We start from the raw sequence: 15,820 nt of genomic DNA, 5'->3' as shown, positions 1-15,820 counted from the left end.
CTTAACAGCCGCACAGAGAAGTAGCGATCAATCACCAGCGGCATTCGCACATTTTGCTTTAGCTGCATGCGAGTGTGGAACGACGTCGGGAATCATGGTTGAGGGAATCGAAAAGCCGGAAAATGGCAGGATTTAATTTTGAAAAACCACTCGGCATGGTATCTGATCGCTTTGTGACCCGCCAATGTCCTACGATTTGCTGTAGTTGATTTGTTGTTAAGGCTTGGCACTGACAATTGGCGCCAACTAAGTCGCCAACAACAAAGTGCAGTATTAAAGGTGGACGCTTGATAAAAAGGGACATATCTAGATGATAATGGTATAAAACACCAAATTTGTATACAGCCAAAGTGTACTTGATTTTTTTTACGTTAAGCACTTGGTTGCTACAGTACTCAGGTGACTCACAGTGGCCTTTGGCAGATTATCAGTATCAAAGGCCCGAGGACCACTTTCCGTCCTTCCTTCGTTAAAGAGCTTTCGCGCTAAGCCCACCCCCTTTATAATGTCATGGCTCCGCCTTTTAAATGGTCTGAACAAATATGGATTAAAGTAGTGGTTTCGTACTTGTTGGGGTATCCATAGGTCATCCTGAGAGTTTCACAGATTGTACAAAAACAAAAATGCATATTGGCCCAACAAGCCCACTGACCAAACATGCAAAGCTGTATTCAGTTACTGATTTTAAAGACCTTTTCCCCCAAAAATATTTCCGTTTGGATAATTCGTTGTCTCCCACAAAATGGAAAAGGTTAGAAGTTATTCTCTTCAGACAAGATTCGATCTAGTTTTTGATCACATTCAGTACAGATTTCACTGCATTTTATCTATGCATGCAAAAGAAACAGGCCTTTCTTTGTAACTACCCCAAAATACTACCTGATATTTTTATAGGGTATTTAACGTTATTTAATGGCACAAACAAGAACTTTAACAGGGGACGCCAAGATCTCCATATCTAACAGGTATCTCCTTGGATTTTTTTTTGGGGGGGGGGGGTTACCTCAAGGACTGGGCGTACCGCATTGTGCTAAACCTTCTGCGGGAATTTCGCCGACGAATTACTTTTGAAATCCAAGCCCTCACAAGAACACGGATACAATGAGGATAATGGGCACAACTATGCATTGATCTGAATGACGGACGGGTGGAGGGTCGAGAAGCAGGATAGTGAAAATGTGAACCTTATCTGTAATTCAGTTTCAAGTTCAATAAATGCAATTCCATTTGATGGATGTCCTATTATTCCATTTATTTCCTTCATTGTCCTGAGGCCCAATGTTGCCATTGTGTTCATAGCAAAAGGCCTATTCTGAACAATGTGTTGGTTTGGTGTACTGACGAAGAAAGGCCTGTATCCTATTCATGCAAGGCGGAATAGCCTATCAGTAAAACTTTTATAAACTGTGGTTGATACGCAGACTGATTGATGGCTGAAGAGAAAAACTGGTAACCTTTCCCATTTTCTGTGGGAGACGAAGAATTATCCAAAGGGACATTTTTTTTTACTCGCCCTGTACTGTTCAAAGAATTGTATAATTCATAATTTCATCAAAGACATGTTCAATAACAAACCTTTCTTATCTTGCACTCTCCTTTCTCATCATGTAGTATCCTGGACATTTTGTTTACCTTGTTCTTAATGGACATTATCTTTTAATTTGTTTCCAAATAAATTTTTAAAGGGAAGATACAGCATTTGCAAACATCAAAAACAGTATCAAATTATAACCAAATACCTTATTGGATTGTTAGGCAATGACAGTCTAAAGCATCCTGTAAAAATGTGCCTCCTGGTGTGCTGACATTTTCAAGAACAGGTGTAATTTTTGCAAAGCTGATCGGCCGACCAGCGTTGGAGAAAGTGGCTTTTGATTACACACCTGTGAAGGAGTACAAGCCTGCTAGACTGATTGTCCCACCGCCTTACAACCCCCAAAGTCTGTAAATTGCTCCATTTCATTTTAAGTGGAATCAGGGAACCAAACTACAAGAACGTGATTGGTTTTCTTGATTTTTCCAGCATCTACAAGCCCACAACGTAAAAAAAGTCAGTTTAATAATATTTGCTATAACATACTAATCCTCCAAATCCATTTATTTCTGAAAATTACAGCCAAATTAAATGTTGTTCATCCCCTTTAATACTTTTTTAACGACATTTTACTGTTAATTTAACGCAATCTATCTATTTTAATTGATGTTAATTTTAATCTTTGATTGTCACCTTTTTGTTATCTTTGTGTAAATCATGTTATTGTGGGCTGCAATATTGATTTCATTTCTAATAAATCATTTTCAATTCAATTTAATTCAATACGTATATAAAACAAACACAAACTTCCAAATAGTTCGGTTAATTGATCAAATGTTTTATTCAGTTTTCCAACGCTACTTCACGTTCAATTAAAAAATAATAATGCCATGATTTAACAACTAATTACCAAAACAAATATAATAATTAAGGGGTTACGCAGTTAATTTATCTTGAATTAAATAGGCAGGATCATGTAAATTAATATTAAAACATCGATCTGAGATTTTGCGAAGGCTCAATCCAATTTTAAATTCTAAAATATTATATCAAAATTAATACACCATAACAGTCTTTGTAATAACACTGAAGAAAATCAAAACAGTTAACTAAATAACAACATTCACAGAAACTGAATGCGACCTGATTTTTGAACTCCCCAATCACTAAAAGTTCTAGTCTGTTCTAATTCTGTCTTGTTAGTTTGGCATTTGCCGACTAAGGCTTGATTCTTTCAGTTGTTTAATTTGTCTCTGTTTTCTCTTTATCGACGTTACTTTATTTTGTTGCAGAACATTTAAAGATTTCGAAATAGTAGTCTGCAGGCATAGGTAAAACTGAGACCAAATTTAGATATCATAAAATATACATCGTAAATTTCTATGATATACTTCAGATATCCTTGGCCCATATATTGACACTAATAGAGATCAACTAGGATGACATGCTTACTACATTTCTCTTTCTATTGAACCTAGGCCTATATAAACAATTAAGTAGCACTAAAGTGTTGTAGAAACCAAACGATCATTATATCATCGTAATGACATCCAAGATGAAGGATGTTGTTTTCGCAAAGTTCATGATCATGCCTGCAAATAGGGATAACAACATTATAGAAACCAAACGATTCCGGCTCATATTTCAGCATTGTTTTTTTTTCACATCGTGAAATGTTTTCTGTGGTATGACGATATCTTACAACGTAGATAGATTTCGACATTATATTTATTCAATGACATCCTTATCATTATCTCATCATAATGACATCCTGTACGAAGGATGTTGTTTTCGCAAAGTTCATGTTGATCATATGCCTGAAGATAGGCATTACAATATTGGTCTATATCTTCCAAATATAATGCATTGTGGGATTTCTTCATTCTTATATACCTTATTTTTTTGCGCACTACACCTTTAACTATCAACTACAGGAATATAAAACTTAATCTTAAAAAGAAGTAGAAATTGAGCAACACTAACATTAAGCACTGATACAGATACTTATTATTCGAATCAAAATATGGCATTTTTTTGATACTTTACTGAAATTATTTATCACACAAAAATTAAAAAGTGATCAACATTTAGCTATGGAAGCATTTTTTTTGCAAGATAGTCAAGACATGACCCGTTTGCATCTCATGGCTCAGTTCGGGTCAGGCGTTTGTTATTCCAGATGAAATTGTGTTAATTTGTTGGTTTTTAGTGAATGTTTTAACCTGTTTGCATTGATTTTCGGAGAGCCTATCTATGGTCGTAGGTTTCACCACTGCAGCGGGTCAGGAGGGTTGTACCTCGGGCTATGCTCTGTGTAGAACTGGGAGAACCATCGGCGATGTGCGACAGTGGGACTGTCCTCCTTGACGTACTGCGGTTTGCTCAGGTAGGTCTTATTGGCCCAGATGACAAAGTCTCCTTGTAGCTGTTATGTATTAAACAAAACATTTGCAGGTACTGATTAGTACATAATAATTCCCGTCTTGTCTGACGTGACCAAATCCGGGTCGAAAAATATCGGTCCAGAACATATTTTTATCTTGGTGGGGGGGGGGGGGAACATTTGGTTCCCCAAAAAGTGGGTCCAGAAATTACGGCGAGGGGTTCGGGGGCTTGCTTAAGGGTCCAGAAAAAAAAGTGAATTCTAGATGCTCTGTATGCAATCTGGATCAGGGTCGCTATATGCAAACTGGATCAGGGTCACCATAATAATACCAAAAAAAACCAGTCAAATAAAACTATTCCAATTAATAATAATAATAATAGTGGATATTTATAAAGCGCACGTATCCACCAGGACTGGTGCTCAAGGCGCTACATCATTATTACCCTGCTCATTGGGCACATGAAACATTCCAAATACTATCTCAGCTCCTTGGGGAGTATACAGCTCGATGCAGCCTGTTAGGCGCAAGGATGCTAATTCAATCACAATAACCATCTCTGCCCTCACAGGTACCCATTTACTCCTGGGTGGAGAGAAGCAATGAGTGACAAAGTGCCTTGCCCAAGGGCACACGCACCATGACCCCGCCAGGACTCGAACCCACAACCGGCAGCTTTACCCGCAGACCACTAATCAGTGCCCTTAACCACGAGGCCACAGTACTCCAATTACATTGCAATCGCTGCGTGTTAAGTCGTGTTTAACTTATAAACGCTTGTTTTTACTGTTTTAACAAATTGAATGATATGACAGACCTCCGTTACCCAGAGTGCAATTTGAATAAGTTTCTTTATTTTTGTGGAGGAAAAGGGTTAAAAGATCTTTTTCAAGGAGCACTTACAACAAGGAAATTGAAATACAATCGCAGCTTGTTGACGATTGCATTTTTGAGTCCCTTGGTATACGGGCTGTACAGGGTGAAGGTCACTTTTTGCCTGAGCGGCCCGACGGGTGTGTTGGCAATAACCAAGAGCTCCTTGCCGAAATGTACAAAGGACAGGCCTGGCCCGTGCTAATTTAAACGAAAATAAATAAAAATGTGAAAACAAAATTAGTGACAAAACAAAAACAAACGGAACATCCATCAAAATAATAATGCATGGTGGTATAGGGGCCGTTATAAAGTCCATACGCACGAAGAAATGGGGGGGGGGGGGGATAACAGTGCGTACTCCACGGGTACGCGTACAGGGCGGATGGGGAGGAGGGGGCGGTCCAAACCAATTGCCATGAAATCAATGTACTTTCTCACACATACTAGGACCAGCTTTTATGCAGCAAAAATCGTTATACTGTGTCGTTACCCCCCTCAATTAGAGCTTTCTTCCTAGTGCCACCGCCAGCCAACGCGTTGCAACGCTTGTAGACGCCATTCAACTTAAGAGACCATCACAAAAAAACTACTCCCAGTAGTCGACAAGGGTATAGGTGATTCGTAATGCTTTGTAATGTGCAAGTACAATACAGTACGCCGGTAACAAATAGCCTATCACGTATCTCTCTTCTATCAGTTTAATTCCTTAGCGTAACATCCACGTGCACATGCAGCTATGGTATATGATATACGAGCAGATTATTTTGTGCAACTACCAGGTAGTTGCCCGGGCCTCGACATTCTGACCATTCAGGCGCCCGCTTTCTATATGGGGTCTGCCTGTTGTTGTATAACAAACACATGACATCCAAATTGACCAATCAACATTTCGGAATGATATGACGTGCATATATAATTTTCGGAAAGATATGATGTGTAAAAATGTGCAGGCTTAGATATATCACACGTTGGACTGGGGACAGTGAGGACTGCTTTAGACGACGGTGATACTCAGACTAACAGGGAAACGGCGGTGTTATCAAAAAGTCGACATAGCTTGAGTACGTACCCCAAACTAATATCTCTTGGTTTTTTATTCGATAAATTGAATTAATAGGTGGCACCCGTAGCAGAATCTGAACGTGCGACTACCAGACTGCCGTCCCGGATCCCTACCATATGGGAAATAATATAACTATTCCTACGTTTGATTGATTACAAAAATCTCAAAATTACTTTTGAGGAAACCTCACAAACAAGGTATATCCATTTACTGAAAGATATCTTAGATGTAGGTAACAACTTTAGACTTCATTTTCTTTCCTTTTAACATGCAGGTAGAGAAACCGCTTTAACCTACACTATAAGACAAGAGTGCAGGGAAAAGGGTAGATAACAACGTCCCAGTATAAATAGGGCACACCTTAATAATTGAACAAAAATGCTTCCCTGGCTACCATTGAATGCAAGTCAAGATATTTACCTGCTCCTGGTACTGCTCCCTCTTTTCTTTCTTAGCGGGACTGAAATAACTCCAGAGACCTTTGGAGTCTTTCCGGACAAACGAGGAGGCGGTAATGCCGATATGTTTCTTGGTTTCGTGCTGCTCAAATGTTCCGGTGTAGTGCTTTTCGTATATTTGTCTAAAAATGGAAAATAGATATCCGTAACTATTTTACGGAAAACAACATGGTTCGTTCGGTTATTGAAGCTGCCCTGTTCTTTTAAAGCAAACTCTTTAAAAAGCTGTTTTCTTCTACAAACTGTGGCAGCGCCAGTATTTTTTTTTTGGGGGGGGCAAGCAAATATTTTCGGGGGCAGTCAATGTTTCAAAAATAAGCCACTAGAGCAACTTGAAATAAAAACCCCAAATGGTGTATAACAAAATGTATAACAAAATGTACAAAGACGTTGGCTGAATGTGTGGCGTGTTTGTCTTCCAAAGTAGGCTACCAATGTTTATAATGCTTGCATTGGCCCGAAAATGTGTCCACTGGATCCACACTATCTGAATTACACTTTTCCACCAGTTTTTGGAAAGCTATAAAAAATATATGGAATTGAAGTTATTTTGCCTTTAATTTTCGTCTTGGAGACTTCAGTTAAGTTCAGTATATTACCACAGTACCAAAATATCACGGATGACAATGACAATGACAATCTTAATTAGAGTAGCAGAAAAAAAAACCATTTAGAATAAAGATGAAGATGAAACAAACAATTAGTATGGAAGATGGGTAATACTGCGGAGGGTCCCATAAAGAAGCAATGCTTGTGAGGAATGTGCTCCTAAGATTGCATGTGCATTGAGCCGAGTTGAAGGGAGTCTTTTTTTGGCCCCGTTTTAAGGTGCCTATTGATTAAGTGTCACAAGGCCTAAGATAAGGAGTATAATTATGTTCAACTCAAAATCTCAACATTGACTTTATGGTTTGAAGTTATTTCAAAAATAGTTAGACGAACACTTTTAATGGGACACTGTACACTGCGTCGCGTGGCAAGTACATGTCCCTATACACTCCAATAGTATGGTTAAAAATTAACCGGACAGCAATGCTTCATGACTGCACTTCACAAATTCTACAAAAAAAGGGAAAAACGGGGAGGAGGAGGGGTCAAAAGAAAAGACCAGTAAAGCAACAAAAGAAACAGACCAAAAACCAATATTACTTACGGTCCGTGGACGACATTCAGGTGGGGTATGTCTCCACCATTCTCAATAATATCCTGCAACATATAAATTAAGGAGATACGAAACGAATTAAGATAGCAAACTATGAATACTTCAGTAGACGCACGTAACTGATAAAATAACTATACATAGACAAACTTTTAACTGACTTTCGCAGACTGTTTGGATTGTATTGTTGACCAAAGTATATTTCTAGCACCTCAACATAATTCGTGTTTTTTTTTAACAGTTGATAGAATGTAAAGGACAGTTTGTCTAGCACTTTTGTTGTTGAATTTTTTTCACTAGCCGCCCGCCGGATCCGGAGGGCTCTGGCGGCGCATTGTTACGCGTTGAGTCACAGGTGCGCTGACCCAGTTCATTTGTCTAGCCAAGTGTAGGCTCCGGAAATAGGCTCTATAAATAGACTGCTTGTGAATTTTTTTAGACACACGGGCCCGGGAAGGGTTTGGCCAGACGCCAGGGATAAAATGTTTACAATGTAATACATTTTGTGAAGATGTGCTCGACTGTTTGTCTCTATGCTGCTGGGAATCAGCAGTTGCAGTTCTGATAGCGCTGCGGCGAGTTGGCCGCAGAGTCTGTTTGGCGAAATAAATAAGAGCTAGCTGTCTTTTGAGTATCCTTTCTCTGCGTTTTGCTTGACTTGGAGGACAAGAGCCCAGTAGGTTCCCACTACAATAATTATATTGAAATCTTGTGTTAACTTGGAGTTTTTGTTACCATACTTTCAATGGGGGCGCTGTTCAAATACGACGATTATTAACACTACATCACGGAATAACCAAGCTGGCTCTCTACCTATAGTGTCCAAGACGGACATTATTACAAACACAACAAATTTTGGTTGTCAGAGCGGGGGGGGGGGGGGGGTGTTAGCATGTTTTCATGAATTTCTTTGGAAAAAATTGACAGAGCTGGGGGGTGTTGTGACCCTTGTATATTGTTGGTAAGGGTTTGTAGAGCAGTGACATATTTTATCTCGGGGCTTGTCTTTGAACTTCTATTTCTGAGTTCTACGAATGAAATTGGAGCCGAAAGTTGTTTCTTTTATTGCAGTAGAATCGAGGGATTAATTTCCTTAACAGCACCGAGTCTTCCGAAATGCATGCGGGGACAATCATCTTGAGGTGAAAAGACAAACAAACATAAACAAAACCAAACATTGAACAGAAAATACGAATAGGGACAATTAAGTTTTAATCTGACATGTGTCTTAAAACGTCCAAATTGGGAAGTTGTGAGTATTTAATCCAATTACTTGTAAAGTGATGTATTCATCATTGGTGTCTCAGGCGATATTGCCCTGTGTCCTGTACCTGTGCGTGACATTCCACGTAGGCTTCGAAGAATCCAACTTTGCCCATTGTGCTCATCTTGGCCTCCACGCCCTCTAGCGGATACCAGCTAGGCTCCTCCTTCTCAGCATGAAACCATACGCAAATGAAGCCGGCGACTTCATGGCATCGATGCGTGTCCACCTTGACAAAGTCTGGCACTAGGATGTAAAAGGTGAGGGACACCATTTGCAAACACTCAAAAACGAGACTGTCAAAAAGAGATATCTCACTGGATTGTAAGTAAATAACGGGATCACGTACGTTTCCTGTGATATCATTGCGCAAAGTTTGCTGTCATTTTTGTTGAGAAAAAAGCATTACCATCATTTGTGTTCCGAGACGGTTAGGTAAACCTATGCTTGCGTTGAGAAAAATTGTATTGACGCTGTTTTCTCAAAAAGCATATCTAATGAGATAAAATCTCCACAAGTTAGGATTAAAACACCTGTTTTTTGTTCCTTGAATCAGCAAAGCACAAAGCACAAAGTACATAGAAGAAAGTACATAATTTAACATTCGAAAAAAAAAAGATTTCTTCATTGCATTTTTTGTTTATTTTGTAATTCTTATCTAATGATTATGAAGGGAAGCATTGTTTATTTTGTTGAACCCTTTGGCTGCCAGGAGAATAAAGCACTAATGATGACCCTCCATTACCAACCACATTTGGAAACATTTCTTTATTGTGTAGCCCCTCGTACTTCGTGGAGGAAAGACTGAGCTCATTGCTTGTCCAGGAGATGAAAACAATATGTGAACGAGATGCACCGCCTGCATGTTTATTACCCTTGATATGTGTTTACCAGGATTATGTAACCGGACCCGCCAGCGCCAATCCATGTATTTAGGAACAAGTTCAAGGCCCCCTGTTCAAATCGGACGTGCAGGCAAATTTGCTAATTCCCCTAGCAACATTACATCATGGGGACTAGAGGAAGAGTTTTATATTTACGTAATTCAGTAATCTGTTCGATATGTTTCAACCATGGAGCTATAACTTAACTACCGTGAACGCATATGCCAGATAGACATTTCGTCGAGAGGGGGTGCTATTCATATTTTCGCACAATGCAACATAGCTTGGTACCAAAAGGAACCACCGGTGAGGAAGTGGCGTCGAACTTTGGTGCCAAACGGAGCCGGTAGTAGTGAAAGGGTTCAAATACCATGCCTAAGGTACGTCAGCCTGACCAAAATATATTGTATCCAGTGTGACACTTTCTTATTCCTGTTTCCCAATGTCCAGGGGCGGATCCACGAATTTTGGCAGATATTAAACAAATACAAATACTAAAAAAAAAAAAAATCTCAAGCCCCCCCCCGACCAACCCCCTTGGATGCGCCACTAGAGCCATTACGTTGGGGAATTGAAGAGGCAACGAACCTTTGGCCCGAACTTGGGGCTTCCAATTCTGAGCATTTTTGGATGCAATTGGGCTCGAAAGTGGCGCTATTTTGCCTTGCTGTTGAGGGATCGTTTTTCAAGATTGCTACTTTTCCGCATTCGGGAAAATAGGGGTCGCCTTCTTTGGGTGAGAATATCTGAAAAAGTCAGAGGTCAACCCACCCAAAAATAAAAAGAAAATGAAAGATGACATGTTGATCATCATTGTTCTGTGCAGCTTGAATACCTGTGAGAGTTCTGAGCATTTTTGAAAGTGTGGGCAATTAACACTGAATTTTAATGCAGAGTTGCACCCAATAGACAATAACAAACATGGCCGCGCCGCGCGTTCGCTTTTCCGCGGCAGTGTTTTTTTTCAGTGGGCGGAACCTATGGGAGGGGAAAACATATTTTAAAGGTATCAACAAGGGCTGTTCTAGAACAAATGCTCCCTGTTTGGTCAGATCGGTCCGATTTTTCAGCGCACACACAAAACCTACAAAAACTACAAACTGGCATTTTAAACACGGCTAGGCGGCTATACAGTGTCATATATTTTGAGCAAAGAAACTCCAAGTGGCCACCAATCACTACTTCTTCCGTTTTCAAACTTTTCCCACATCCGACAACCCTCTGAATTTCTGCAGACAGTTTTGGTAAGCATCCCCGTGGCTACAAACACCCCGGGCCTCTAGGCAAAGCGTCGGGCTATTTTTAGTACATAAAATACAGATGCATGTTTACATAAATAGTTCAATGGTCAACATTTTCTTCTTTTTTTATCCTGTTATCTAATGCATGTGTTTTTGTTTATTATCTTATCAGGACCGGGGTGTTTTGGGCCACTTCATCTTAGCCAAGGGTTAAGTTTATTTTATGTTAGGCCTACAACAATCTACCTTGCTCGTCGAATAATTTATCTAGACACTTGACGTAGATTTTATTTAACTGGGTTATGAACTTTTTTATCTCCAAGGCAGCAGTTTTTTAGTCCGATCCAAGATTTCACATGGGGCGGGGTGTATAAGAATTAATTCTGTTGTTTTGTGTTTTTGTTTTTGTTAACATTGCTCTTTCAGATTCGACTCAGCCAGTCTACATGTTTAGGCACATAGTGGTTAGTTAAAACGGCGTCCTCACTATAGTATTAAGCGAAGGCATTGAGTTCGAGACTCACCCAAGCACTTGAAAACGTCATTTTGTTCGCAAGCCTTCGGATAGTACAATCTTATAATTACTTTTTGATCTGATTATACATACAATACATGCTTTTGATTAGGCATAGGCGTAGCCAGCGGGGAGGGGGGGGGGGGGAGGTAAGGGGGTATTACCCCACCCCCAATCTGTTGTAAAGGCTGCCGTTTTCCATTCTAATACCATTTTTACACCAGCGTTCCCTCAAAATAATTTGTAAAGAGTGCCCTTTTTTTTGAACAAGTGCCCTTTTTTCTGAACAAGTGCTCTTTTTAAAAAGAAGTGTTGCCCATTTTTTGTACCATCGGCCTTTCTGGGTGCGTTTCTTTGATGTGCACGCACATATTGCCCTGAAAAGCACCGTATATTGTCCGTTAGTGTGCAAAAGCCCCCCCCCCCCCTAGCTTTTTTGATTTTACGGAGGCCAAGTGTCCGGAGGGGGAAAAAGTGTCTACATTTCGTCACAGATGTGCAGCTGTCCTTTTCAATAATTGTCTACCCCCAATAAAACGACCGTGCCACGTCACTTTTAGGTCAATATAGGGCGAAACCAAATGAGATAAACGTCCCCAAATTCAAAATTTCCTCTGAGAAGTAACATGTCTAACAACCGCGGGCAATAAAAACTGAATCTCTAAAACACATCGTCTGCACACTCTGCCTGTCTCTTGATTGGCTTCGCCTTCTGATCTTGATGTCAACCGGATCACCCGGGATAGCTAAGTTTTGCTTGCCCAAGAGGGCCACCGTAGTGTCCTCTTTGTATGACTGTCTGAGTGACTGTCACTTGTGTTTGTAGACTAGGGAAGAAAGCCGGGCCGTGCTATCGTATAGGATGACCTGCAGGAGCAGAGTTTTGTTGGCCCGTAGCAAAATTGAATTTTCGTCCCGTGCAATTTTCACCGTCCTGATTTTGCTTCTAATCAGCGTCCCAATTTTCCTGTTCAAATCTGTAACCCTTTGCATTTTGCAACTAGGTTACGCTACTGAATACACCAATGACAGTACTTAATCTGGCCCATTGTGTATGCCAGAGCCATAAAAGACATCCGGCGTGAACAGCCATTCAGAATACATTCAATAGAATATAGTGCCCTCTTGTGACCAGCAGATGTACTATAGGCTTACGCCTGCCTTTTCTTGTTAATCTCAACATGAACCAGTCAAATATCATGGAGTCACATTTTCGTTCACATCATATTATTTATCTGATCATTTTTTTGTTAATACTTACCCTTTTCTGCGTAGCCGATTTTGACGCATTTACCATCATCCCCACGGTATGTCCACCCGTGGAAAGGACACTCAATACACTCCCCCTTCACCTTCCCGCCAATGGCTAGATTGGCGCCAAGGTGAGGGCAGTATGCATCCGTGATGTACACCTTGCCACTCTCACCTCGGAATACAGCCAAATGCAAACCTGCAAAAAATAAGTAGCCATTATTGAAGGCCCTTTTAATATAAATTACGATGCTGAAATATTACGAATGTTGTCTTTCCATAATTTGAGGGTTAGATTTTTTTCCTATACCTGTTGATCTGACATCAGTTTATTATTCTCTTGCACTCAAAATGTCATTATGACCAATAACAGTGTTCTTTCAAAACAGACAGATGTCATTTTGACAAAGAAAAGTGTCATGTCATGCTAAAATATTACAAATGGTTCTTTGTATAAATTTGGGGTCAACTTTTTTCCTGTTACTGTTAAACTGATATCTGTGATTTAATAAAACACATTTATTAAAAATATATCTATGATTTTATATTTAATAATATATTCTGATGTTCTCCTTAACTAATGCAGTCGTCTTTAACAGTGATTATGAAAAACCACCTACCAAAAGAATTATAAATAAAAAGTTGGAAACCAAGTTTAATGATATTTGAATTGAAAATTACAGTGTACCAATACTAGCGACGTGAGCGTCGCTGAGTGATGGACCTGTTGCGCTTAATAAGATGCCACTATTATTATTATTATTAAAATGTCACAATTTGGATCCTTAGTTGATAAAATGACCCACATGTATGTGTTGCTTTTATTATTTACCAACGGGGTGATTGTTGAACTCAAGTCCTTTAAAAGTGTTCCTAGACTCATACATAGAACTTTCTCAGGGTACGCCATCTTGAAAATGAAAGCTATGCATTAAATGGAAACATAATTATATGGCGGCGTAAATAGTGTGTGCGACGAATGAGTGACTCTCGCAAAGTTTCAACAGATTAAACATGGATGGAATTCCCCGATCAACATTCTAGATAGTCACGTCTCATTGCATTTTGAAGAAGGATCATATGAATATAAATCCCGAAACCAGTGGCCAAACCGAATTTTTTTTGGTCCCCCAAAAAGTGGGTCAAAAAACTTACGGCGTGGGGTTCTGGGCCCGCTAAGGGCCCAGAAAATTGTATCGATTCTAGATGCTCTGTGGTGCGAACTGAGGAAATTTCTGACCACTTTAACTAATGTTTTTTGAGGAAAAGATGGTCGTGTACTCATTGCCTGCCTTTATTGCGACGTCGCTTAAACAAAAAAAAATGGGTTCGTTTGTGGGGTGGTGCATGGCCCCCTTTGCCCCCCCCCCCCCCGGATCTGCCTGGGCATTCATACGGTTCTGTCGCAGCGCATGTGATTGGCAGGTTTAACTGAGGCTGCCCGAGCACTCTTAAAAGTTTCCGGTAAAGTTTGATCCAAATCCGGGTGAGATATTACCTGACACTTTTCCGGGACAAAAAGACTCTCACACACAAAATGTCATTTTGACCAACAAAAAGTTTCATTTTTTCCGCAAACAGGCCTCAATGTTATTTTGACCGAGAAAAGTGTCATCTGTTAACACGACAAATTGCCATTTTGACCCGGAACTGCCGGAAGAGGGTCAGGTCAAGTAGGCCCCAGATTTCGAGTCGACACTAACCCAGTATTTTCAGAGTGCAGACAGAAAACAATGACTCACCCAGCGCATGAACATATTTCGTCTCCATTTTCTTGAGCTCCGCGGACCTCAAGACGGCGAACCAGCCGTTAGGGTAGACGGGCGGGATCGCACCAACTTTCCGCGATCGCTTCATCTCCGCAATGCCGGTTTCTCTGGTCATACCGGCAGGTGCTTTCCGGATGAGGTACGAGTCTCTCCCTTCGTCCCCATAGAAATAGTATTCGCCGAAGATGGCTCCGTAGGCGGTTCCTACCAGGTACGTTAAACCGACCAGCAGACCGAATGTCACAAGAAGAGGTAGAGTAAAGATCTTGCTAGACTCGGATGCAACTAGGCCGGAAGTGGACATAAAACTCGCACCCAGTGCAGCAACCACAAAGCTAACAAATAAACGGCGAGCCATTTTGCAGACAAGTAAAATTCTATGCCGAGTGACGAGAAAATACTGGATTTATATAGATTTTGAAAATCCAATCAAATCCCGTCCCTTTTTATGCAACTTTTAATATGATAAAATATAAAGCGCCGTTGGAATATTTGCTTTTAAGCGATACGGTCTTTGTCCTTGGTAAAGGTTTATCCACCTTGACCTCTAGATAAAATCAACAAAGACATTTGCTAATTATAACATTTGTTATCTGTACGTCTGAAGCATTATCTTGTAAATAGGCTTTGGGGCAACGGCCAATGTATTTTTTTTCTGAAGTGATAAAAATAACCAGATATTTATCTATTGTTGCTATTTGTATCCTCACTGAGTAGGTTTGAACGTGTGCCAGAACATGTCAGCATTGCTTCAATTGTTCGTGTGAAGCGCTAACCAAAAAACAATATTGAGGAGTTTTAATTAAAACCCATACATTCGTGTTAATATTTCCATGAATTATTTTTAACGCATGCAGCATATTGCTGTCTGAACTATAAACATAACCTGCCAATTAAAATGCACAATTTCAACCGGTGCCTATCAAAGCGGAAAATAATGCGTTAATACAATATTGCTTTAAATGTATAGTTCCTCAAATTCATTTGTTCAAATTAATAACTGCAAAATGCGAACAAAACTTTCAATTTAATAATACTTCTGATTTGTTTCACTAAACTTCTACCACCGAGTTAGACAATATCAAACGAAATAGTTCGGTGCCCAATCACCCTGCGCTTGTTAAAAAGACAAACGCAAACCTCTAGTTTTCTTTTGGTGTACCTTTTTCAAATTTTCCCAGAATCCCGAGTACGTGCAACCCGGTGTTTGTTTGATCGAGTCTTTCGAAAGGAAGGTAAAGGTGCATTTTCCCCGCCAAAGGTAACCTTTTACATATATGTACCCAGTGATAGACAGACCAACCACTCGACACCACGAGTGGGGCGGGCTAACAAATGATGCAAACGCGTATATAAGACCTTCGAGCTGCAAATGCCTTTTGATCTTCAGATTATGACCGACTCAGCGGGCGTGTACTGTTTG

The 15,820-nt window shown here is 40.1% G+C and overlaps 1 protein-coding gene across 1 annotated transcript; it reads right to left on the bottom strand.

Moving 5' to 3' along the window:
• Nucleotides 1–2,408: 2,408 nt before the first annotated feature.
• On the bottom strand, nt 2,409–14,785 carry LOC119726808 (cholesterol 7-desaturase-like). Its single transcript, XM_038198670.1, has 7 exons — nt 14,371–14,785; nt 12,639–12,827; nt 8,806–8,984; nt 7,469–7,521; nt 6,278–6,437; nt 4,822–4,992; nt 2,409–3,959 (listed from the first exon to the last, which is right to left on the bottom strand). Exons 1-7 carry the CDS (start codon nt 14,753–14,755, stop codon nt 3,801–3,803), a joined length of 1,296 nt encoding a protein of 431 aa, XP_038054598.1. The 5' UTR covers nt 14,756–14,785; the 3' UTR covers nt 2,409–3,800.
• Nucleotides 14,786–15,820: the final 1,035 nt, after the last annotated feature.

The sequence above is a fragment of the Patiria miniata genome, unplaced genomic scaffold, assembly GCF_015706575.1.
Source record: "Patiria miniata isolate m_02_andy unplaced genomic scaffold, ASM1570657v1 HiC_scaffold_2, whole genome shotgun sequence".
In the NCBI taxonomy this organism is placed as follows: domain Eukaryota; kingdom Metazoa; phylum Echinodermata; class Asteroidea; order Valvatida; family Asterinidae; genus Patiria; species Patiria miniata.
Note: the sequence above shows the minus strand (reverse complement) of the source record. Positions and strands in the feature narration are given on the sequence as shown.